The sequence below is a fragment of the Symphodus melops genome (assembly GCF_947650265.1).
Source record: "Symphodus melops genome assembly, chromosome: 7".
NCBI lineage: Eukaryota > Metazoa > Chordata > Actinopteri > Labriformes > Labridae > Symphodus > Symphodus melops.
In genome coordinates this window covers 27,169,395-27,194,223 of record NC_136697.1, presented here as the reverse complement: position 1 = coordinate 27,194,223, position 24,829 = coordinate 27,169,395, and the positions used below count along the sequence as shown (strand labels likewise).

General features: G+C 44.2%; 1 protein-coding gene across 2 annotated transcripts in view; it reads left to right on the top strand.

Moving 5' to 3' along the window:
* LOC306826773 (double-stranded RNA-specific editase B2-like) overlaps positions 1 to 24,776 on the top strand; it is a 26,074-nt gene extending 1,298 nt beyond the window's left edge. Inside the window, exons 2-10 of one of the 2 annotated variants that reach the window (XM_079348294.1) lie at positions 13,810 to 13,896; positions 13,991 to 14,922; positions 18,621 to 18,738; positions 19,941 to 20,109; positions 20,738 to 20,913; positions 21,099 to 21,228; positions 21,607 to 21,788; positions 22,006 to 22,187; positions 22,881 to 24,776. In XM_079348294.1, the coding sequence (XP_079204420.1) occupies positions 13,810 to 13,896; positions 13,991 to 14,922; positions 18,621 to 18,738; positions 19,941 to 20,109; positions 20,738 to 20,913; positions 21,099 to 21,228; positions 21,607 to 21,788; positions 22,006 to 22,187; positions 22,881 to 23,039 (2,135 nt within the window). In that variant the 3' untranslated portion in view covers positions 23,040 to 24,776. Of the gene's footprint in view, positions 1 to 13,809; positions 13,897 to 13,990; positions 14,923 to 18,620; positions 18,739 to 19,940; positions 20,110 to 20,737; positions 20,914 to 21,098; positions 21,229 to 21,606; positions 21,793 to 22,005; positions 22,188 to 22,880 lie in introns of those variants that run through there. The other variant, XM_079348295.1, reaches the window with a different exon arrangement.
* Positions 24,777 to 24,829: the final 53 nt, after the last annotated feature.

The window sequence follows — 24,829 nt, the reverse complement described above, 5'->3', positions numbered from 1 at the left end:
ATGTGGGCGACAGGTCAGCCTTTTAGGATTAATCTGGCATTGTTCTCTGCATGCTAATCCTCAGTAAATGCTGCAGATTAGTACATGATGGCTTTTGTATTAAGTCCAATGGTTATTCAAAGTGCACTAAACCTGTTCCACTCTCATTAATGACCCGTTTGGCCTTTTTTTTTTTTATACGTGCATCAGCAGTGCAGAGAGAGCGCTGAATGCTTTCAGAAAATCATCGCTCGATGTGCTTTTCTTAAATCCCACGATCTTCAGGTCAGGATGCACTCAGCTGATGCTTCCACTGTAACCAACCAGGACATTGGATCTAATGCCAGCCGTCATGTTATGACCACTAGGGGGCGACTTTTTCAGTGAAAGGCAGGCGCTGATGACGTGTGTTTGTCTTCATGCAGGAATCATCTTTGAGGCTCGCTGTGTGTCGAGAACTTGAATTTTCATTGTCGAGTAAAGTCGTGTGCAACGTTTGATGGCAGCAGCTGCACTCGTGAACATGACGACTCGTGACTCAGTATTTGACACTGGTGTGTTTGTTGCTCCGGTAAATAGGATGCAGCCACTTTTGGGATGTCGAAATAGGAAGTCAAACTGTCTTAGAATCCAGTTTCTGTAATTTGGCAGCAACTGACCAACTTCGAAGGGACAAGGAAAATGTTTCAAGTTAATTATTCAGTTAAATCAATAATCTTTGAATGAATGAAGCTATATGGGGGCGGCTGTGGCTCAGTGGTGGAGTTGGTCGTCTTTCAACGGGAAGGTCGGAGTTCAATCCCCAGGTACTTGTCCGATGAGTCCATGGGCAACTTAACCCTGAAGTAGCTGCTTGGTCAGCGTTGTATAAATGGGATGATTTATTACTGATGGACACTTTGAATAAATTAGAAACCATTAGCGGGTGAATGTGTAGAAAAGAAAAGAACTAAACGAGCTCTAGTCCATTTACCTTTTACAGTGTATAAAAAACTTTGACGGAGAAATGAAGTTAAAAAAAAAAGGAAGTGCTGAGTCAGATTAAAACAGAAAAATAAGGTTAAAGAATATTTCACCAGACTCTGACAAATAGATTTTCCTCTTTCTACAGATGACAGGATGAACTTGCTGGAGGCTTTTCTGTAAAAACAAATGACCATTTGGCTGTTAAATCCCCGTCTGCTGCTTTCAGTCTCATGTAACAAACCATCATATTTGGGAAAAATATTTGATTGTCCCGCTTTCAGTGAGGATTATAATTCTCCAACATGGAACAAACAGCTGCTCTCTTCGACGGTCCATCAGTGGTTCTGAATGGCACGTCATGCGTTTTTAGACATTTTTGTATATTGGATGCATTTTGGATAAGCGCAGTCAAACTTAGTGGGGCATGCCAGTGTGTAATTTCACTGATGGATTGAGCTATCTCTACACTTCTCTGGGGCTCTGGCTTCATGAAAACATTAGCAATATGGTTTGTGCGCCCATTTAGTCTAATTGCAGGGAAGCTCAGCGGGCAAAGTGTTCTAAGGGTCCCGCTTTCTCTGCAGCTCATTGTGCTGACGAAAACATCCAGGTTTGAGATCTGAATCCCACTTTGGATGAATACACAAAAAGAAACAGTATTTTCCTGATCATGTGAGATTCTTCTACTTTCTTGAATCAATTTTCTTTTTCTCACGTCGTTTGACAAACAAGTAAAAAAAAGTTATTAAAGGTTATTCTGTTATTTCCTCTCGCAAGGAAAACCTTATAAAACATAACATTGTTAAAGGAGCAGTCTGTAACTCTGTCCCCTAGTGTTTAAAATGAGTACTGCAGTCTAAACTCTAATCATCACAGAGAGCTGGCTCCGCCCCCCTTTGGACTAGATGTTCAGATTCTAATTCACTCACATTGGGTTCTCTCAGTGTTTGTTGTTGTGTTTTGGGGAGATCAAATATTTCCCATCACTACCCATCATAATCCTTCCAACGCAAATCTTTTCTCAACAATCTGTCAATTTTTGTTTACTATGTGTTGTCTAAATGTAGCTGTGATGGCCGAGAGGTTAAGGCGTTGGACTCGAAATCCAATGGGGTTTCCCCGCGCAGGTTCGAACCCTGCTCACAGCGGATCAGTATTATAACGCCCACTGGGCCCACTGACACAATCCTTTATCTAAATTAGTGGAAGACGGATGGTTTAGGTCCTGGAGGACTAGATTCTCCAACACACCTCCTTTAAATCCTTGTCATCAAGGTCTGCAGGCGCCCGATAACGAGTCGCTCATTGGATTCAGTTGCGTTGGAGCAGGGAGACGTCTGAGGAAGCCGGCCCTCACTTGTGTTGACGACTTCCTACTTGTGACCCTGTTGGCTCTCGCTGCACATTTATCTACCCGTTAGGGCGTTCGGTAGAAAGGTAGCATCAGCGTTGACACGGAGCTTGCTTAAACTCGACTGAATTGCACACCGCTTTCATGTAACAATTGTCAAATGGGAACGTTGAGATTGTGAACTCACAAAATATTCATGTCAAATATCATTTTGTCCACCAGACTGCAGAGATTTGTGTAAGTCTAAATTTAGTTCGGTGCAGAAACTCATCCAATCACGCTCGAGCAACAAAGCCACAAAGCTTAACGTCTGCTCTCAAATCAACAGACTGATGATCGTTATTTGGAAATGAGTGATGAAATCACGGCCTGAAACATATGGTGATGTGCAACGGCATTGCAATGAGAGATTACAACAGCGGCGGTGATAATCTACAGCTGCTGACAATGGCCTCGTTTCAACCTTTAATGCTCTCACATGCTGCTTTACCGTCACTTAATCAGCACTTTGATTACAAACTGTTTCTCTTTGGGAAACATTGTTTAGATTCCTGCTTTAATTTGCCTCGATCTCTTCACTAAGGATTCTCCTCGAAGTATTGATAACTGTTGATTGCATGTCAAAGAGGGTCAACTAACATCCTGTAAACCAAATAAAGTTACCTAACCTGTAGCTGGCGCTACAGAGTTGTGTATGGGTTGCCATGACGACAAGTGCGAGATTTCTTTCCGTTTTATTTTATCTTTTTGATAAGTGCACAGTTGTCTGGGAATGTAAATAGCGTGGCATCATAGTTTGTTTAGTTTGTTTTATATGTTTAGTTGTTTTTGCAAGAAAACACCTTGAGCGGATATGACGAGAAGCGGAAATGTGTAACGGACAGCGGGAGAAGACGAGAGAAACTTAAGGAACGGAGGGAGAAAAAAGGGTAATAAGGTCGGAAAAAACAGTGAAATAAGACAACAACGATTCCTACTCTACTGCTGGTCATACAGGCGCACACGGTAAAGTTTTATTTTGTAGTGCTTTGTTTAACTGAATTTGTAAATTATGTAAATAATGACATGAAGAGTTTAAAACGGTATTTGTCTTTTTTATTTTTAGTTTTCACGGTGTTCCTTGACTTCAAAGATATAAAGAAGATAAATAAACGTCTGTGGACATCAGTCGAAACGTGAAGTCCTTTTTTGAGCTGGCCAGAGTAGCTACATAACCTTTCTCTTTCTTTTAATGAACCATTCCACTCAAGTAAGAGAAAAGCTCCGGGAGTTGTTAACACCCAGGCTCCATTGGTGGAGGTGCCGCATTGTTTCGCCCTAAGTGGGGTGCATGCAGAGGTGAAGACAGGGGCAGTCTTGGAGCCCTTGAAATTTGATTGGTCATTCCAGATGCTTTGGTGTTTGCCTTGTCTTGTAACCTGTGTAGAAACTGAAGAGCAGAAAGCTGCTCAAACTAGGATCAATGTTGGAGATGCTTTTGAAACATGGAGAGAGGTTAGAACGCAGAAAGCTTTACAGACCCATGCAGAGCTGGCTAAACACTGAAGCTACAGTGTCCCCCACATGCAGAGCTGGCTAAACACTGAAGCTACAGTGTCCACCACATGCAGAGCTGGCTAAACACTGAAGCTACAGTGTCCACCACATGCAGAGCTGGCTAAACACTGAAGCTACAGTGTCCACCAACATGCAGAGCTGGCTAAACACTGAAGCTACAGTGTCCACCAACATGCAGAGCTGGCTAAACACTGAAGCTACAGTGTCCACCAACATGCAGAGCTGGCTAAACACTGAAGCTACAGTGTCTCTACATGCAGAGCTGGCTAAACACTGAAGCTACAGTGTCTCTACATGCAGAGCTGGCTAAACACTGAAGCTACAGTGTCCACCACATGCAGAGCTGGCTAAACACTGAAGCTACAGTGTCCACCAACATGCAGAGCTGGCTAAACACTGAAGCTACAGTGTCCACCACATGCTGACCTGTGTGAGAGGAGCAACTCACCATTTTTAAGACTTCTCAGTTGGGGCGTCACATTGCTAATAGTTTCCACCAATGGCGTTTTATATAATTGGTGTTCACGCTGTGAGCAGGGTTCGAACCTGCGTGGGGAAACCCCATTGGATTTCGAATCCAACGCCTTAACCTCTCGGCCATCACAGCTGTGATCTATGTGCTATATTTCTATGTAGAAAGTGATACAGAGATCATGTATGACCCAGCTGAAGCCAGGCAGTGAAAACAGCACTTTAAGATGTAAAGATGCCGACGTAACACAGGAAGTGACGATTCTTTCAACCAATCAGCAGACTGCAGTGTTCGCTCCACCTTTTCAGGTCGGCTCCACATTCTTGGCACCCCAACGGAAGGATCCCAAAAAGTAGGACGGTTGGGGAAATCTTTCCCGGGATTAGTCTATGGAAACGCCGCAAATTGCACGCTGTACCGAGACAGAACCACTGGGTGGAAATGGGTTTTTGGTCTTGCTCACATGAATTTCCTCTCCGATCGTAACATATATTGGCATTAATTGAAGCATTGCTGATCGTCTCCACCAATGGAGTTGTGTATAAGTAGTGTTCACGCTGTGAGCAGGGTTCGAACCTGCGCGGGGAACCCCCATTGGATTTCGAATCCAACGCCTTAACCTCTCGGCCATCACAGCTACATTTAAATGACGAATAGTAAAAAAAAATTGACAGATTGTCGAGAAAAGATTTGCGTTGGAAGGATTATGATGGGTAGTGATTCAGAAATATTTGATCTCCCCAAAACACAACAACAAACACTAAGAAAACCCAATGTGAGTGAATTAGAATCTCAACATGTAGTCCAAAGCCTTACAGGCGTCACTTGATTCAAGGTCGTTGAAGATGTCAGACGTTGGTTTATACAGGAAGATCATATTTAAGTGCTATGTGCTGATCGGCCTATTTGAAGGCCGTCCCATTTTGAAGGCTCCTTTAATGTGGCCAACAATCGTGATTTTGAATGGTGGATGCCATGTTGCCTTCTTGAACCTACATAAACAGATTGATATGAGGCCAATTCAAACAGGCAGTCTGTCTAAGTAATTAATTTTAGGCCACTAAAACAAAAAGAATGAGGTGCTGATGGACCAGACTGGAGTTTAGGTCGAGCCCAAAGCATGGGCGCCGTTGTTCTCCACGTGGGCGGTCGGTTTAAGTCCAACCCGTGGCTCCTGTCCTGCATGTCATTTCCCAATCTCTCACTTTACCCACTGTCCTATCAAATAAAGGCAACAAGCCCGAAAATAAAAATCTACAACAAAAGAGATCTTCGAAACTATTTGAATACAGAGGATGGACCTGTGCATGAACTACAGTAGTTTCATTTTGATTTCTGATCCCAAGACAATCACAATCAACATCAGATATGAACCATCCACGCTGTCTAACTGGCATTTACCTTCATATAAGCAACTCACCATTTTTAAGACTTCTCAGTTGGGGTGTCACATTGTTAATAGTTTCCACCAATGGCCTTTTGCATAATTGGTATTAACGCTGTGAGCAGGATTCGAACCTGCGCGGGGAACCCCCATTGGATTTCGAATCCAACGCCTTAACCTCTCGGCCATCACAGCTGTGATCTATGTGCTATATTTCTATGTAGAAAGTGATACAGAGATCATGTAAGACCAAGCTGAAACCAGATCTTTAAGTCAGGAACAAGATTAGTCTTTCTACTGGAAGTTCAAAACCAGTACGTCTCATTATGTTCCCAGATTATTGTATCTACTCAAAGCAGCAATTTCAAGCATGTTTTTAACACAAAGCATAAATGTTTGTACAACTATACCTACTTATATGATGACACATGTATGTGACCTTCAGAGTCCAAAATGGTTGATCGACCGCCCTGCACTCCAGACACCACTTCCTGCCCGCTACAGTGTGCCATGAATAGTTCAGTTCTTCATCATGATGACTTTTAGGTTACATCGAACAAGCCCACTGTCACTGTTCGGGATGTGCATCTTCGACATGGTGTTTTTGTTTTTATGCCGACGTAACACAGGAAGTGACGATTATTTCAACCAATCAGCAGACTGCAGTGTTCGCTCCACCTTTTTCAGGTCGGCTCCACATTCTTGGCACCCCAACGGAAGGATCCCAGAAAGTAGGACGGTTGGAAATCTTTCCCGGGATTAGTCTATGGAAACGCCGCAAATTGCACGCTGTACCGAGACGGAACCGCTGGATGGAAATGGGTTTTTGGTCTTGCTCACATGAATTTCCTCTCCGATCGTAACATTTATTGGCATTAATTGAAGCATTGCTGATCGTCTCCACCAATGGAGTGGTGTATAAGTAGTGTTCACGCTGTGAGCAGGGCTCGAACCTGCGCGGGGAACCCCCATTGGATTTCGAATCCAACGCCTTAACCTCTCGGCCATCACAGCTGTGACCTATGTGCTATATTTCTATGTAGAAAGTGATTACAGAGCTGAAACCAGGCAGTGAAAACAGCACTTTAAGTCAGGAACAAGTTTAGTCTTTCTACTGGAAGTTCAAAACCAGTACGCCTCATTATGTTCCCAGATTATTGCATCTATTTAAAGCAGCAATTTCAAGCATGTTTTCAACACAAAGCATAAATGTTTGAACAATTATACCTACTTATTATACTTATATGCAAAATGATGACATGTATGTGACCTTCAGAGTCCAAAATGGTTGATCGACCGCCCTGCACTCCAGACACCACTTCCTGCCCGCTACAGTGTGCCATGAATAGTTCAGTTCTTCATCATGATGACTTTTAGGTTACATCGAACAAGCCCACTGTCACAGTTCGGGATGTGCATCTTCGACATGGCGGGGTTGTGTTTTTGTTTTTATGCCGACGTAACACAGGAAGGTCGGCTCCACATTCTTGGCACCCCAACGGAAGGATCCCAAAAAGTAGGACGGTTGGAAATCTTTCCTGGGATTAGTCTATGGAAACGCCGCAAATTGCACGCTGTACCGAGATGGAACCGCTGGGTGGAAATGGGTTTTTGGTCTTGCTCACATGAATTTCCTCTCCGATCGTAACATTTATTGGCATTAATTGTAGCATTGCTGATAGTCTCCACCAATGGCGTGTTGTATAAGTAGTGTCAACGCTGTGAGCAGGGTTCGAACCTGCGCGGGGAACCCCCATTGGATTTCGAATCCAACGCCTTAACCTCTCGGCCATCACAGCTGTGATCCATGTGCTACATTTCTATGTAGAAACTGATCACAGAGATCATATATGAGCCAGCTGAAATCAGGCAGTGAAAACAGCACTTTAAGTCAGTTTCTACTGGAAGTTCAAAACCAGTACGCCTCATTATGTTCCCAGATTATTGCATCTATTCAAAGCAGCAATTTCAAGCATGTTTTTAACACAAAGCATAAATGTTTGTACAATTATACCTACTTATATGATGACATGTATGTGACCTTCAGAGTCCAAAATGGTTGATCGACCGCCCTGCACTCCAGACACCACTTCCTGCCCGCTACAGTGTCCCATGAATAGTTCAGTTCTTCATCATGATGACTTTTAGGTTACATCGAACAAGCCCACCGTCACTGTTCGGGATGTGCGTCTTCGACATGGTGTTTTTGTTTTTATGCCGACGTAACACAGGAAGTGACGATTCTTTCAACCAATCAGCAGACTGCAGTGTTCGCTCCACCTTTTTCAGGTCGGCTCCACATTCTTGGCACCCCAACGGAAGGATCCCAGAAAGTAGGACGGTTGGAAATCTTTCCCGGGATTAGTCTATGGAAACGCCGCAAATTGCACGCTGTACCGAGACGGAACCGCTGGATGGAAATGGGTTTTTGGTCTTGCTCACATGAATTTCCTCTCCGATCGTAACATTTATTGGCATTAATTGAAGCATTGCTGATCGTCTCCACCAATGGAGTGGTGTATAAGTAGTGTTCACGCTGTGAGCAGGGCTCGAACCTGCGCGGGGAACCCCCATTGGATTTCGAATCCAACGCCTTAACCTCTCGGCCATCACAGCTGTGACCTATGTGCTATATTTCTATGTAGAAAGTGATTACAGAGCTGAAACCAGGCAGTGAAAACAGCACTTTAAGTCAGGAACAAGTTTAGTCTTTCTACTGGAAGTTCAAAACCAGTACGCCTCATTATGTTCCCAGATTATTGCATCTATTTAAAGCAGCAATTTCAAGCATGTTTTCAACACAAAGCATAAATGTTTGAACAATTATACCTACTTATTATACTTATATGCAAAATGATGACATGTATGTGACCTTCAGAGTCCAAAATGGTTGATCGACCGCCCTGCACTCCAGACACCACTTCCTGCCCGCTACAGTGTGCCATGAATAGTTCAGTTCTTCATCATGATGACTTTTAGGTTACATCGAACAAGCCCACTGTCACAGTTCGGGATGTGCATCTTCGACATGGCGGGGTTGTGTTTTTGTTTTTATGCCGACGTAACACAGGAAGGTCGGCTCCACATTCTTGGCACCCCAACGGAAGGATCCCAAAAAGTAGGACGGTTGGAAATCTTTCCTGGGATTAGTCTATGGAAACGCCGCAAATTGCACGCTGTACCGAGATGGAACCGCTGGGTGGAAATGGGTTTTTGGTCTTGCTCACATGAATTTCCTCTCCGATCGTAACATTTATTGGCATTAATTGTAGCATTGCTGATAGTCTCCACCAATGGCGTGTTGTATAAGTAGTGTCAACGCTGTGAGCAGGGTTCGAACCTGCGCGGGGAACCCCCATTGGATTTCGAATCCAACGCCTTAACCTCTCGGCCATCACAGCTGTGATCCATGTGCTACATTTCTATGTAGAAACTGATCACAGAGATCATATATGAGCCAGCTGAAATCAGGCAGTGAAAACAGCACTTTAAGTCAGTTTCTACTGGAAGTTCAAAACCAGTACGCCTCATTATGTTCCCAGATTATTGCATCTATTCAAAGCAGCAATTTCAAGCATGTTTTTAACACAAAGCATAAATGTTTGTACAATTATACCTACTTATATGATGACATGTATGTGACCTTCAGAGTCCAAAATGGTTGATCGACCGCCCTGCACTCCAGACACCACTTCCTGCCCGCTACAGTGTGCCATGAATAGTTCAGTTCTTCATCATGATGACTTTTAGGTTACATCGAACAAGCCCACTGTCACAGTTCGGGATGTGCGTCTTCGACATGGTGTTTTTGTTTTTATGCCGACGTAACACAGGAAGTGACGATTCTTTCAACCAATCAGCAGACTGCAGTGTTCGCTCCACCTTTTTCAGGTCGGCTCCACATTCTTGGCACCCCAACGGAAGGATCCCAGAAAGTAGGACGGTTGGGGAAATCTTTCCCGGGATTAGTCTATGGAAGCACCGCTCGGTACAGCGTGCAGCTGTACCGAGACAGAACCGCTGGGTGGAAATGGGTTTTTGGTCTTGCTCACATGAATTTCCTCTCCGATCGTAACATTTATTGGCATTAATTGAAGCATTGCTGATCGTCCCCACCAATGGAGTAGTGTATAAGTAGTGTTCACGCTGTGAGCAGGGTTCGAACCTGCGCGGGGAACCCCCATTGGATTTCGAATCCAACGCCTTAACCTCTCGGCCATCACAGCTGTGATCTATGTGCTATATTTCTATGTCTACTGCTGACATCTCTTCATAGAGGTCGATATGTTGTTTTGTAAAAGCTGGGAAGACGAACATGTTTGTCTTTGGTTGGCTCTAAAATGTAAAGAAGCTCTACAATAAAGAACCAATGACAGGAGCAAAAAGACTCGTTGAACCTCTTCATGGAGATAAATTCCAAATAAATTACTGAAGGCCATTTTTATTATTTTTAAGACCTCATTGGAGGAACACTCGGACCTTAACGTGGTTTGAATCTGAGCGGGGCGATCCCATCAGGTTTCCACTTACTGGATGCTCAAATGATTTTTTTACAAAGTTTCTGAATTTCTTTGCCCTTGAGGAAAGACAGTCCCCATTACAAGTAAATGAAGCCGCTCATCATTAATTATGATTAGCAAATGAGATTATCCACAGCCGTCAGACCACACACACACACACACACACACACACACGCTGGACAGCAAGCGGGTGCTTCTCGCTTCCCCAGTGCCATGCCTAATTTCATTATTCTATTAAACAAGCTTCATTAACAGAGGCTGGAGAGACAAACGTTACCTCAAGCTTTAATATACACAACGACTGTGCAATATGAAGCCACACAAGCTCCCTCTTCTCATTTCTGCTCGGCCATCTTCTTATTCCTGTTGTGTCTTTTTTGTCTTTTGGACCCAAGTCATGACGGCTCTGGGAAGTACATGCCATCGTTTTTTTCCCATTTCCTGCTACAATTAATGCCATTAGATGTATGATAGGAGAGGACAGTAAGTAAAGACTAAGATGCACATCCCAAACTGTGACAGTGAGCTTGCTTAATGTACCAATAAAAGTCATCATGATGAATAATTTATGGGACATTATGATGGGCAGTAAATGGTGTCAGGAGTGCAGGGCGGTCGATCAACCAGTTTGGACTCTTAACGGTCACAGCTGTGATGGCCGAGAGGTTAAGGCGTTGGACTCGAAATCCAATGGGGTTTCCCCGCGCAGGTTCGAACCCTGCTCACAGCGGATGAGTTTCTGTATTATAACACCCACCACCGAAAAAATAAAAAAACTGTGCTGGTGCAAAGGAAATGAATCGGCAGAACGCAGCAGGGCTGTCAGGAGATCAAGCTATCAGTACAACCTGATGAGAAATGTCCTAGGACGTTGGCGATGTTCGTGCAATATAAAAAAAAGCTGCTAACGGACGAAGGCCCTAAACCTCTAAACTGCAGGACTCATTGATTTTAGAGGGAAGATTACTGGTCGTTTAAGCTGAAACGGCGTCATGTTTCAACCTGTTTAGCCTCAAATCCTGCAATCTATAAATGGAAGTGAGTTGATGAAGCGACACTTGCGTGAGAGTGTTTGGTATTTACGAGTGAGGGGAAGAAAAAAAAAAAAAAAGAGATGGATGAAACGTGAAAGTGACAGAAAGCGTGGAGAGTTCACGACGGAACGCAAAAAGAAAAACACACAGTTATGTCTTTTGTGTTTTCAACCCTAAAACGAACGGGCCCATTAGCTGCGATGATGCAGATCATTTTTGTTTTTTGGACCCAAGTCATGACGGCTCTGGGAAGTACATGCCATCGTTTTTTTTTCCATTTCCTGCTACAATTAATGCCATTAGATGTACGATAGGAGAGGACATTCATGTGAGTAAGTAAAGACTAAGATGCACATCCCAAACTGTGACAGTGAGCTTGCTTAATGTACCGATGAAAAGTCATCATGATGAAGAATTTAACTATATATGGGACATTATAATGGGCAGTAAATGGTGTCAGGAGTGCAGGGCGGTCGATCAACCAGTTTGGACTCACAAGGGTCACAGCTGTGATGGCCGAGAGGTTAAGGCGTTGGACTCGAAATCCAATGGGGTTTCCCCGCGCAGGTTCGAACCCTGCTCACAGCGGATGTGTTTCTGTATTATAACACCCACCACCGAAAAAATTAAAAAACTGTGCAAAGGAAACAAAAAATGAATTGGCAGAACGCAGCAGGGCTGTCAGGAAACGGAAGCACCACCTCCCTCAGACATCAAGCTATCAGTACAACCTGATGAGAAATGTCCTAGCACGTTGGCGATGCTCGTGCAATATAAAAAAAAGCTGCTAACGGACGAAGGCCCTAAACCTCTAAACTGCAGGACTCATTGATTTTAGAGATTTTCTTCTGGGGAAGATTACTGGTCGTTTAAGCTGAAACGGCATCATGTTTCAACCTGTTTAGCCTCAAATCCTGCAATCTATAAATGGAAGAGAGCTGATGAAGCGACACTTGCATGAGAGTGTTTGGTATTTACGAGTGAGGGGAAGAAAAAAAAAAAAAAAGAGATGGATGAAACGTGAAAGTGACAGAAAGCGTGGAGAGTTCACGACGGGACGCAAAAAAAAAAAAAACACAGTTATGTCTTTTGTGTTTTCAACCCGAAAACGAACGGGCCCATTAGCTGCGATGATGCAGATCGTTAACACATCTCCAACCTCCACCTGCCGCTGCCCTCACACGCTGCAGCCTCACATCATTACTTCACATCCCATCTCGCGGCGCCCGCTCATATAAACCCACCACTTAATGGCATCACACGCCTAATATAACTGCAAGGTGCAAGGTTAACGCACAATAATTTGGTGTGCGCTCTTCATTATTCTAATGACTCGTAGTTTCGGTGCCCTCCAGAATCACCAATCACCGGGGGGGGGAAACAAACAGGCAGTGAATCTAAACACCAGCAAGTCAAACAATCCACAAAATGTCCACGCTCCTTTTTTAACATGCTAGCTTTTTTTTTAACTCTGCCTTTAATTGGATTTTTTAGCTAAATTTGCCTTTAAGATAGTTTAGAGATTATGAAGAAAGAATTCTGAGACAGCAAAGTCGCTAAGAAACAATACATAACTAACATAATGATGATCTTAAATAAAGAATAAGAGCGCTTCAAACATCTCATCTCCACCATATTAATATTCCATAATTATAATAAGGATAATGATAACAGCTGATTTCAAATCAAACAGCTGTATTTCTATCTCTTTTCGCTCATTCGTTGGGTATATATTTTCCTCCTGCATGCACTGCAAGGGTGGCAGGTCTCCTCATAAATCTAAATGGGATAAATGGGGTCACTGGTTTTTGGGGGGGGGGGGGTAATAAGGATAAGCAGGTCGATCTATTACAGACTCATAGCCGGAGGTGTTTCCTGAAGCTAAATCCCCAAATCGCAACGTGTGGAAGATAAACTGAGCTGTTGGAGAAAGACAAAGGATGTTTACGTTTGTTAGGTTATCAGTTTTAAGAACACTGATCTAATGCATACTTCATGGCCTAACATGAAGGTCTTCAGAAAACCCTTTGGGTGGATGAGCAGGTCCTGGTTCAGGAGGGGGAAGCATGCACCGTCTCCTTTTTGCAACTCCAGTACATCAAATTATCTTCAAGCTAGCTGTAAAGATCGACGTGCAGCGCCGACGTCGCTCCGTGTCGTCGTGTCTCTGGAGCGAGTCACGACTCGACCAGTCCTTGTTTACTTCGAGGACTTCCACAAGAGATTACGACCTTCTGACATCTTCTCCTTTTTTCAAATCCGTCAGAATCCAACAGCAAGAGAGATTACTAAACCTCCTCCTTCTGTTTGAGCTCCTGTTTGCTTCCCGTCTGAAAACGTCAGCTCTTAATAACCCCGTCTGTTTGTTTTCACTCCTTCTGTCTGTGTCGCGGGAACTCTGACGGCGTATTGACCTCAGTTCATTCGATCACTTTTAAGGCTGGGAGCGAAGAACAACCCGTCACCCATGGGCTCACATATTTATAGATGTAAATGTTCTAGATGTTGAGCGAGCTGTGGTGAACACTGAACATGTTTCTTTTCAGGGCGGAGCGACATGTCAGCGACCGTCAGCAGCAACAAACCCCACTGGGAGAGCGCAGCGTCGTCAGCCGAGGATGCAGACGCCTCCAGTGAGTCTTTCTCCTCCTTTTTGTTCGGAAACTTTGGCATATTTACTTTCTTTTTCTCCCCCTTTTACATTCCCACTTCCTGCTCTGTCCACAGGTACGTGCAGTTTGGAGGTGAAAGAGAACCAGGTTGATAAACGACCTCTTGACTCAGACCTTCCTTGGAGATGTCGTCCATCTGAGTTTCGCTCGACTCTACCCGGAGCTCTTAAGAGGAAGCAGCCGTTGGCAAGTGGAAAAGACGGACTGCTTCACCGGAGCCAGCCGAGGTGTGAAAGAGCAGCGTGGGCCGTCACTCGTAAGAACGCGCTGGTGCAGCTGAACGAGCTGCGACCCGGTCTACGGTATGAGATCGTGTCGAAGAGCGGCCCCCTGCACGCTCCGGTGTTTTCTGCGGCTGTGGACGTGAACGGATTCCAGTTTGAAGGCGTAGGACGGACCAAAAAGCAGGCGAAGATGAGGGCCGCAGAGCTGGCTCTCCGCTCCTTCATCCAGTTCCCGAACGCATCCCAGGCTCACGCCACCCTGGGGAACTTCACCGGCGCTCCTCGAACGGACTTCGCAGCAGATAAACTCGACATCCCCGACACTTTGCTCAAAGAGTTCGAGCCGTCGCAGCGAGAAAACGCCGACCTCATGCACTGCAACGCGGCGGTCTTCTCCAGTATTTACGACCGCAGGCGACTCCTGCGGCTCACTCTCGACTTGCTCTCCGCGACCAATCCAAAAAGACGAGCCCTCACCACCTCACTTTTTAAACACCTCAGCCCTGTGCTGCTGCTGAATGAGCTGCGACCGGGACTCAGGTACATGTGCGTGACAGAGAGAGTTCACGGCAGGCCGGCGAGGAGTTTGGTCATGGTGGTTAAAGTGGAGGGGAAAGTGTTCGAAGGCTGCGGTCACAGTAAGAGGCAGGCCAAGGCGCAGGCAGCAGCAGCCGCCCTGCAGGACATATACAACATCTGTCCGGGACCGGAGAGGAGGATCATCGGCCTCCAGGGAAGCAGAGCCAAGAATCAGCTACCTCAGGTGAGCAGGTCGACCACACAGACGGTGGACTCAAAGAAGAAGAAGTAGATAATCAGATGTTGGTAAGAAGGTCCACGGTTCACTGACCACATTAGACACTCACATTAGACACTCGCATTTAGGAAAATCTCAGTGGATCCACTTTGTTAGTCAAACCTGTTTTTATCAACGAAGGAACATCTCAAAGACCAGATCACTTCTGTCTTTTCACTCTTGGCTGGATTATTGTAATTATTGTTTTAGCTTTCCTGCACTGGCTGAGAATCTCTTTTAGAACGGATTTTAAAATGATACTGGCAGCTTACAAAGTCCGACATGGCCTTAATGAGCTTTTAACTCCTTACTGCCCAAACAGACCGGCCGCCTGCGACCCCTACCTGAGTCAAGGCAGAAGTCATTTTTACAGTCTTTTTTTTATTTTTTATCAGAGCTCCAACATGCAGATTTTTTATAAACAACAGCTGATAGACTTTGTAAAAAGGGCTTGATGGACAGTCGACGTCAGATTCATATTCTCCTCGTGTTGGGAAACCTGAACACTGATTGGCTCTCGTGACGCAGCTCAACTTGAAATCCAAGATCTAGAACAGATTGTCAGCTGCACCTGCTGCAGGTATCTGATGAAAGAGGTCTGACTATGGGATGTCGATGGGAGCTGTGACTTAATTACAGCCGATTGCGTTCCGATTTAGTTTTTTAGTCAGCGTTTTGAATCACTCAGAATCAAAGTCTTCAGATATTTGAGACGCCTCTCCCTCTCTTTGACGAGCACTGACTCTGAATTCAGCCTTCTAAATGGTCTGGATAAACATGCGCTGAGGTGCTGCCAAATGGAGTGTGTCGAAACATCCGCGGTGGCCGTCGTGTCCCGAGGCCCGAGAGCCGGATGTTGTCCTGTAGCATCCAAACAACTCCATAATATGTCTCTGAGAATCATCTCTTGGTTTGACGCGCTTTATGAAAACAAGAGGATCCGCTCTTTTGGAAAAAAAACAACGTGCAGACATGCAGAAGAAACCCTCATGATAACATTGTAGACAACATAAAACTTAAATGCTCTAAATTTTCCTCCTCTTTTTTTTTGGTTTTAAAAGCCTCCCGGACTGATCATTCAACTTCATCGCCGTCTCTCCAGTATGAACTGTCTGTCAGCCGGCGTGACGCTTTAATGAACATTATTACAGCGCATTAGGGATGAAGGAGGAGCGGCAGCAGACCGAGGAGATTGAGGTGGAGCGAGAAGGCGGTGTGAAGAGCATAATAATCCGACAGATAATTGTTTAACACACTCATTACACACGACCTTGTGCCACCGTCAGCCAGATAAACGTCGAGCCGGAGAGTTTCGCTCCAGAGAAACACCTGCTCTCCACAAAAAAAAAAAAAAAAAACGAGGAAAAAAACAGTTATCACATAAAAAAAAAGTGAAGACAGTCAAGATACAGGCTGTTACACACACAGAGGTCATGTCTCGGTTATATTTTCGGGAGTTTTAGGTGGTTAATGACATGAAGAGTTCAGCTTTTACTCATTCTCATCACGAGTTGTCTGATCACCATGACGACTTTAAAAAGTCCTCATTGACTTTGTGAGTTTTACTTTGTTTCTCATCTCATCAGATCATAACTCCAGTCTGTGTCCTGACTGTCTCCAGTGAGGGAGGAGCTGGAGTCCCTCTGGCTGTGTTAGCTGTAATCTGTGTAGCCTACTTAGCTTGCCATGCTACGTACGTGTTGTCCGTATAGACTGGTGTAGTAATGACGTATTTTTGTAGGCCAACCCGAAAAAATGGCGCCGGTGGTTCCTACGAAAATTCGCCTTTGGGATTTTTGCATTGGATTTTGGATTGTTGCAGAAAATAATCTCTGTGTCAAACACACGTTTCTGACGCGTTGTTGTTTTGTTCAGGATAATCTTTACAGATGAACATCATTTATATGAAGTTTGAAGAGTTAATGCAGCCGAGAGAAGTAAAAAGCTAACGTTATGCTACAAGCTAACTACACCGCGGTTGATTTATAATGACGTCACGACCGTTACGCTTCATCGATCTAATCAGCGGATTTGACAAGCTAGCTAAACGTTAGCTTAATAAGTTGTTTATTAACCTAATATTTGCAGGAACACTGAAAACATGACTAGAGGCTGTAAGGAGGATTAGGGAGAGAGTTCCCGGCGTGATGACGTTTAATGTCTCCATGACAACCACTGTTGTTTCAGTTAGCTACTCGTTAGCAACCGCCGTTTTAAGTTCGCATAAAAACTTTAAAAGTCACAAGTGGGGGTCTTAGCTAACGTAGTTTATCTCGTCTAACAAAACGTCAACATCTCTTCAGCTTGTGTTAACCACAGACCTTATTTCAGGCGTCTAAACACAAACCCATTCAAAATCCCCATTGACTTTTAGAGTTAGGAACCCATGGCGCTAAAATGCTAACTCACTTCCTGGTTTTAGGACTCAAAACTACACCAGTCTATTCTGAAGCATTTCGCTGCGTTTGTGGCGAAGGGTCTGTCGCTTTCTTTTTCCCGACCCTTGCTACTCCACCTTTCATTTTCCTTTTTCGCCGATGATGTTGTGCTATTGCTTCTAAAAAAAAAGTTTGGAAGAAAAGACGGGAAATGTTTTAAAATCCCTCTCCCAGGATTTTTTTTTTTTTTCTGAAAGTACAAGAAGAACTTAAGCTTGAACAATCAGTGAACGTCTGTTTAACTCAGCCGCAGCAGATTTACCTAACATGAATTATTTGGTGCTCCGCTTGGCTCAATTCACTCCGTCAAATATTTCATCTGCTGTCTGAGCAGTTTCATAACATTTTAAATATTCAGCAGACGAAGTAAGACCGGATGATATTTATAAGCTTCTTGTCAAGACCATCACAGATCCTTTTTTGTTTTTGTCGCTGGCCCTCATGGGACATTGTTGACCACCGCCGCCGCCAATCGTGTCGAACTGATGTCTTCCCAAAGAGTGACAGTCCTCTAAAAAAAATATAATTGGGCATATTGTGACATGTAGGAGTGCTTTACCGTTTTCTCTGCAGACTAGAAGAGCTCCGAGTGAGAAACTGTCGGACATCGTTGACAGACTGTCAAGAGATTTTTTTGGCGAGCTTGTCCTGGCAAATGTCACGGCTGCTGGCGCTTCCCTGCAGACTGAGTTTGAAGGTTTCCTGAGTGGTTGATTGAGGCTGGGAAAAGTAAGGAAGAAAAAGTCAGAGAAAACAGCAGTTCAGATTTAATGTCATTTAGAGTCGCCAGTTTGTTTTAAAGAAAATCATTGTCAATAATTTGAGTTATTTTAGTCAAAAGCATTTTCACGTAGATAAAAATCTTTATTAACTGCTCTTAAAAAGTCTTATTTTGTTATAATATATTTAGAGATGGGTCCGATCCAGTCTTACACCTGTATCAGGTCTGATATTGATCACATCGGTCTGATGGCGTCGATCCAAACTTTAAACATCTGTTGAAGACTCATCGAGGTTTTGAAGCAAATAAAAGTCCTCAGGGAGATCTTCGCTTATTTCAGCAACTTTTAAACAACGTTTGGCAGCTTTGTAGAGAAACATGCTGAAGTGCGTTTTGCATCAGATGTGACCTGTGGAGAAATCACTTTTTTCTTCTTCCTCAGTATCAAAGTAAACAGATGATAGCAACTGTGCTTACCACTTCTTCTTCTTCTTCTTCTTCTGCAGTTTTTTGCAGAGTCCATCTCCAACCTGGTGAGAGAGAAATACACCGAGCTGACGGAAACTTGTCCCTCGACCTCGTGTGCCCGTCACAAGGTGCTGGCAGGGATCGTAATGACCCGAGGTGAGCGCTGGAGACGCGGCGTTAAAAGAAAACCTTGTCCTTTTTTTATCAACGCCCGTTTCTAATGACACAACAAAATGTTCCACTTCTGACAGGTGAGGAGATAATCAGTGTTATTCACCTCACCTGTCAGCGGGCAGACTGTTGTTGATTGGAGTGCAAGTGCCGTCATTTTACCCGTAACAGTGAATTCTCAAATGTACTTTTAGGGTCCATTATGACGGATGAAAGGATAACAGTGGGATCGATCTATACCCTCAAATGTTTCATATCAGAGTTTTACTTTAGTTAAAGATGATCTGATCCACATTTTATAAAAAATAATGTTGGATGAACCTTAACGAACTCAACGAGGTGCCAAACAGCGTGCTCCGTAAATCACATGACAGTTCCTCCGTATGAAACCAAGAGTTTAAAGTCTCCTCTGGCAGCCCTGCAGCGTTCTGCCCCTGCAGAAGGCTTCCAGAGAGCCGGCCAATCAGAGGAAAGGGGGCATGTGGAGAGAGGGGGAGGAGCTTAAAGAGGGTTTATTTCTGAAGGGAAGATAGACCACACGAAGACGACTCTGATGTTAACAGAAGGTGACGTGATGTCAGCTCGTTGTGTTCGCAGCACAGCTGGAGAGTCACTGAAAGTTTAAAGTGAGATGGAAAATAATGGCACTTTTAATGCGGGCTCAGCTAACTTATTAACTAAGGTCCTGAATAATTGCAGAAAAACTCAAACCACTGCACACACACACACACATCGGGGCTCTGCTGTCGTTTCCGCTCTTCTTGTTGCCTTTCATGACTGAGGGTCAAATATATCACCGATTTTAAAAAAGTGTGGATGGAAATGTTTTTGCTGTTTTTGAGTCGAAGCAGGAGCAACATAAAAATGAATCACTGCACCACGAAAAAAAAAACCCGACTTCACCTCAAATTACCTCGCAGATCCAGAGGGGGAGAGAGTCATCGTCGACTCTCTGTGAATCTTTGATGAGGCCAGATTGCGACACAAAAGACTTGGGAGTGATTGCTCCATCATACACTTTTCATTACAGCGTGCGTCCCGGCCTGTTCCGTGGACGAGAGGACACGTCTTTCGTTTTCCTGCTCTGAGAGTCAAATCTTTAAACCTCTTCGTGTTCAACGTCTTGTTCCATCAGATCCTTCGCTCTTACTCTAATCTCCGTCTCTCTCTCTCTTTTCCGTTTTCAGGGTTTGACCTCAGATCTGCGCGGGTTGTGTCTCTGGCCACGGGGACAAAGTGTTTAGACTCGGACAATGTGAGTGACCACGGCGGGACGCTCAGAGACTGCCACGCCGAAGCTGTCAGCAGGAGGGCGCTGGTTCGATTCCTGTATTCTCAGCTGGAGCTTCTGCTGTGGTACACACCTGAACCTGAAGGATGAACTTAATGCTCAAACTCCTTCCTGTCTTCAGATATATGATTAAAAGTGTGTTTTTGTGTGGGACTATTTTCTTCGCCAGATGACTCCACATTTGGCGCTTCAATGATTCAAGTATTTCTGGCAGCAGGGTGGTGCGTCTGATTTAAAAATGCACAACGTTAAAGGTTAAAAAATTCAGACGTCGCTAATTGCATCAGTCGGACACACGGATCATTTTTATCGTAGCTTCGGACAACGAGGCGGGATCGCTTTAAGGGCATGATAATGGCTTTTTTTTCCAGCAGCCAGTCGGAGTCATCTGATTTGAGAAAGCAGCAGGATATTCTCAGGCAAATTCCCCTCCAGCCGTGGACAGGGGAAGAGATACGTAGATCCTGACTGTTGCACAAACGGCCTGTAGGGGGCGCTAACTGGTTCAGGATTTCGGCGTTATGTAAAAAAACCCAAATCAGACAAGATTCAGGCCTCGTGTTTCCCAGCTGTGTTTATTGTGTGTGAAAAAGGAAATTTGGGATATTTACAGTAACCAAACGCCCTGAAACAGACTGAAAACAGTTTGGAAGTTTACGTCGGTCTCTTTTCCCTTTTTTTCCCCTTCTGAAGCAAGCGAGCAGATTGTGAGGAACCATCCATCTTTGTGCCCGCGAAAGTCGGCAGTGCCGATGGCGGCAGAAGCAGCAGCTTCCGGTTACAAGATGGCGTCCTCTTCCACATGTACGTCAGCTCGTCGCCGTGCGGAGACGCTCGTCTCAACTGTCCCTACGAGACCACCGCTGCATGTGAGAAGACTTTTTGTTTCATCACCAACCTGTACTTGGTTCACAATTAAATTAATAATCAATTTGTCCCGCTGCTCTTCATGAAGCATTCATAAAGGAGCAACCCACCATAAAACACTTAACATGAATATATAAACAGCAGAGCTTCAGGCTTTGTCAGTGTTTGTTGTTTTTCCTCGTAACAGTCCGCAGCCGGAGGGTTCGCTGTCACCTCAGGGTGAAGGTGGACGGAGGCGAGGGGACGCTGCCTGTCACAGCGCGGAGGGTCGTGGGCAAACCTGTCGTCACCATGTCCTGCACTGACAAGCTGGCCAAGTGAGTGTTTAACCCACCTTTGTGTGTCGACATATTCATGAGAGTCATTTAGAAGTAGAGCCCTTCATAACGGCAGACTACATCCTGTCCTCTTCTTTTAACGTAAAAACGATTTTATATATGGGAGTAAAACTTTTAAGGGTGAAAATAAGGCGATAGAAGTTTAATCTAATATTAAAGCTAGTATCTACCTCCTGGTCCTGTTTGGACCATGCAAGCTGTCTCACATGTTTCAGACTCAAAAATATATTTATGGTATAAGAAATCACCGATCCCTCCACCAGATATCGTTTATTTATTTTCGCTATCATTGATTGAAGAAAGGAGATTTAAGCCGATGTTTATTTCATGCATGTGCGACCTTGTTTGTCTGAACAGATGGAGCGTTCTGGGCCTCCAAGGGGCTCTCTTGTCTCACCTGGTGGAGCCCGTGTACCTGCACAGCCTGACGGTGGGGACACTTAGTCACACAGGTCATCTGTGCCGGGCCATGACACGACGCCTCACGCCTGTCAAGCACCTCCCCTTCCCGTACAGGCGACAGCAGCTGCTGCTCGGCTGTAGGTACAAGGCTGAAAGTGTCTGCAGTTACATTTGCACATATTTTCTTCTTCTTCTTCTTCGCTGCTGCTTCTAATCATAAAACAAACTACAAGTCGAGATTTATCTGATCTGACAAAGATGAGCAACGCTGTAGAAAATGTTTGAGGAAAAAAAAGTTGAACATGCGCAGACATCTGTAGAATCCGTCCCTGTTGTTCCTCTGTCTCCGCGCAGGTCTGAGCAGCAGGGATGACCGGCCGGCGGGGAGAGCGCCGAACATCAGTGTGAACTGGAGCCGCGGCGATGAAGCCTTGGAGGAGATCAGCACTTCCACGGGACGCAGAAAGGACTCAGGGACGCCGTCACGACTCTGCAGACGCTCCACGCTCGCCCGCTGGCAGACGCTGCAGCTGCAGGTGAGTCGGAGACTCTGAAGGACCCGACACACCGAGGAGATCGTCGGCACTCTGTCGTAGTCGTACCGTCGGTGAGCGGTCGTTTTGACCCGAGTTTTGGCGCGACCCGTCGGCCCCTTATCTCTGATTGGCTATTCAGAATTTTAATCAGTTTTGAGAAAGCCGTCACACTTAATAAAGCGCCACACAAATCAGTAATAAAAAGCTTTTTCCTTTATTTCTGATTAATGAAAAATTCCTCAAAACACGGATGTTTGGACACAGAATCATCAGCACATGGCAGCCATCTTTGTCTTCATGAAAGAAGAAAAAAACAGCATATAATTATATTTTTAAAAGCAGGGATTTAACTTCCTCTTTGAGACTTAAATATGCATGCTGAGTGTTTTGCATTGGAGCAGACGGCCTCGTTTTAAAATTTGATCGCGTCGTAATTATTTTTACAAAAGCCTGCTGGACGACGTGTCAGTGAAACTGCTCCGAGTGTCTCAAGGAGGAAATAATCTAAGAAAGTCGCATTTTTAAAAAATTTTTAAACTTTGAGAAAATTTAAAAAAAGGAAGGCGGGAGATTTGATAAGAAAAAAAAATTCTGCAAAAGAGAGAGAGAAGAAAAAAGTGACATCTGTGACTCTGAAGTTTAGTCTTGCTGTGTAAGAAATCACTGATGCTTTTTGCTTTTGTTTGTTTTTAGTTGAATGGACGTATGTTGGGTGCAGATTCCACTTCGGGGACTTACTCTGGTTCCAAGATGGCTGCTGGACGATACCAAAGGGCGATGCAGCAGTTCAACAGCGCTTTGCAGAGCGGCGGGCTTGGAACGTGGCTCCGGAAAAAAACCCAAGAACTTTGACAACCGAGCGAAAGAGTGTTAAAGGACCAGTGCAAAGTTCTCGTTTGTTTTAGTCAGTTTTTGGCTCATACACAAAAAATATCACACGAGGCAGCGAAGACTGTCGGGAAATTCACCTTGACCGATCATGTAGTTTAAAATGATTACCTGAGTTTTATTTGAGAGACAAATACTATTATGCAATCGCACACAAAGCACACAGAGGAGTGAATCAAGTTGGTTCACTTGATGAGGTTTAACGTTTGATCAGGTTTAAAGTTCATCCTGCTTCAGAAGCTTCATCAGCCAACTTCAACCTCAACATCCCCCGAGCCGCTCAGCTTTCCAACAACTCATAGTGGAGTAACAACAACGATAACTTCAAGACGTTTCAACAAGTGTCACAGAGTGTTACTGTGCTTTTTTTTTGTTAGGAAGGCTAACTTGTAAGGTCCCATATGCACTGCGCTAGCTGGATGTTAAATGGAGGTCGAGCAATTATTACCTGGCTGATATAGATGATCAAAAATATAATCAGTTTATTACGAGGTGAACTGTATCAGTTTTTCATTCGTTGACAAAAAAAACAGCCATGTGATTTAAAAGCTAGCAGCTAGCCAAATACAATCTAGAAGAGAGAGTAAGATTAAAGTTGGCACTGACTGTTTAAACGCCCTGCAGGAAACGCTGACTCAACATACTAAAAAATGGACGGTGCAAGGTTGCCCTCGCCATCCCACTGTGAATGTTTAATACCCAAAGATGACCCACTAATCCCAGTATACACGGCTTGTTTGTATTGGTGTGCTTTTAAAGGGACCTTCACAATAATAACAGCTGATCAGCTTTGAGCAGGGTCCAAAATGTCCCCACTGTCCTCACTGGGGTCCTCACTGTGATCGAATTAGATATTAGTCCTCACAAGCACTGCTATACACACACACACACACACACACACACACACACACACACACACAAACACACAACTGGTTTTTGTCCGTCTCACTGACTTGTATCATTTCCTTTGTTAACCTCAACCGTAACCACGACATCCAAAATCCAAAACTGGACCTCAAACTTCAATAGAAACCAGCGATTACCCCCCCCCCTCGCCATATAGTCAATGGTTCATCCTGAGGGGGCCTGTTGTTTTGTTCCTCAGTGGGTGGTGGGTCCGCATAGTGTCACTGTGCGAGAAAATGTGTCTCCCTCCAAATGTGATTAACACAACGCACCTGATGGATGTTTCATTCGCACTTTGTAGTTTCTCTTTCAGTTTGTAGTTTATTCTTTGTTTTTTCTGTTTCCTGTTGTTGTGTTCTCCTGTTTCAGTGACATATTCACTATTCTAACTTGTGTTAAATTCTAATTTTAATTCCCCCCAAATCATCTTATAATCAGTGTTGTAGACGACAGCAGTGTGAAGATCAGGTTTGACTCCTTGCTGCCACCTAGAGGAACATTCAGTGCAGTACAAGAAACTGAGCCTGGAATAGGTTTTGTTGAGTTTATTTTTCCTCCCTTTTCATTTCTCCTTCTACCTTTAAAAAAGTTGTATTTATTTAGTCATTACAAAGTGTTTCTCAAAGTTGTTGTTTTTTTATCCCTCGTTTAATTTTAACAAAGTTTTCTGAGACGAGGAATGTAACAGAGTACGACTGAAAGCTGTAAAACTTTTATCAACAAGAATGCAGAAAAGATTTAGTCCACACTGGTCGTGACTATTTTTATCACAGTGAATAAATTATATTGTGTTAATTTTCTTTGTGTTATTTCATCAAAGCGTGCCAGACAAGTACAGAAATCATCTG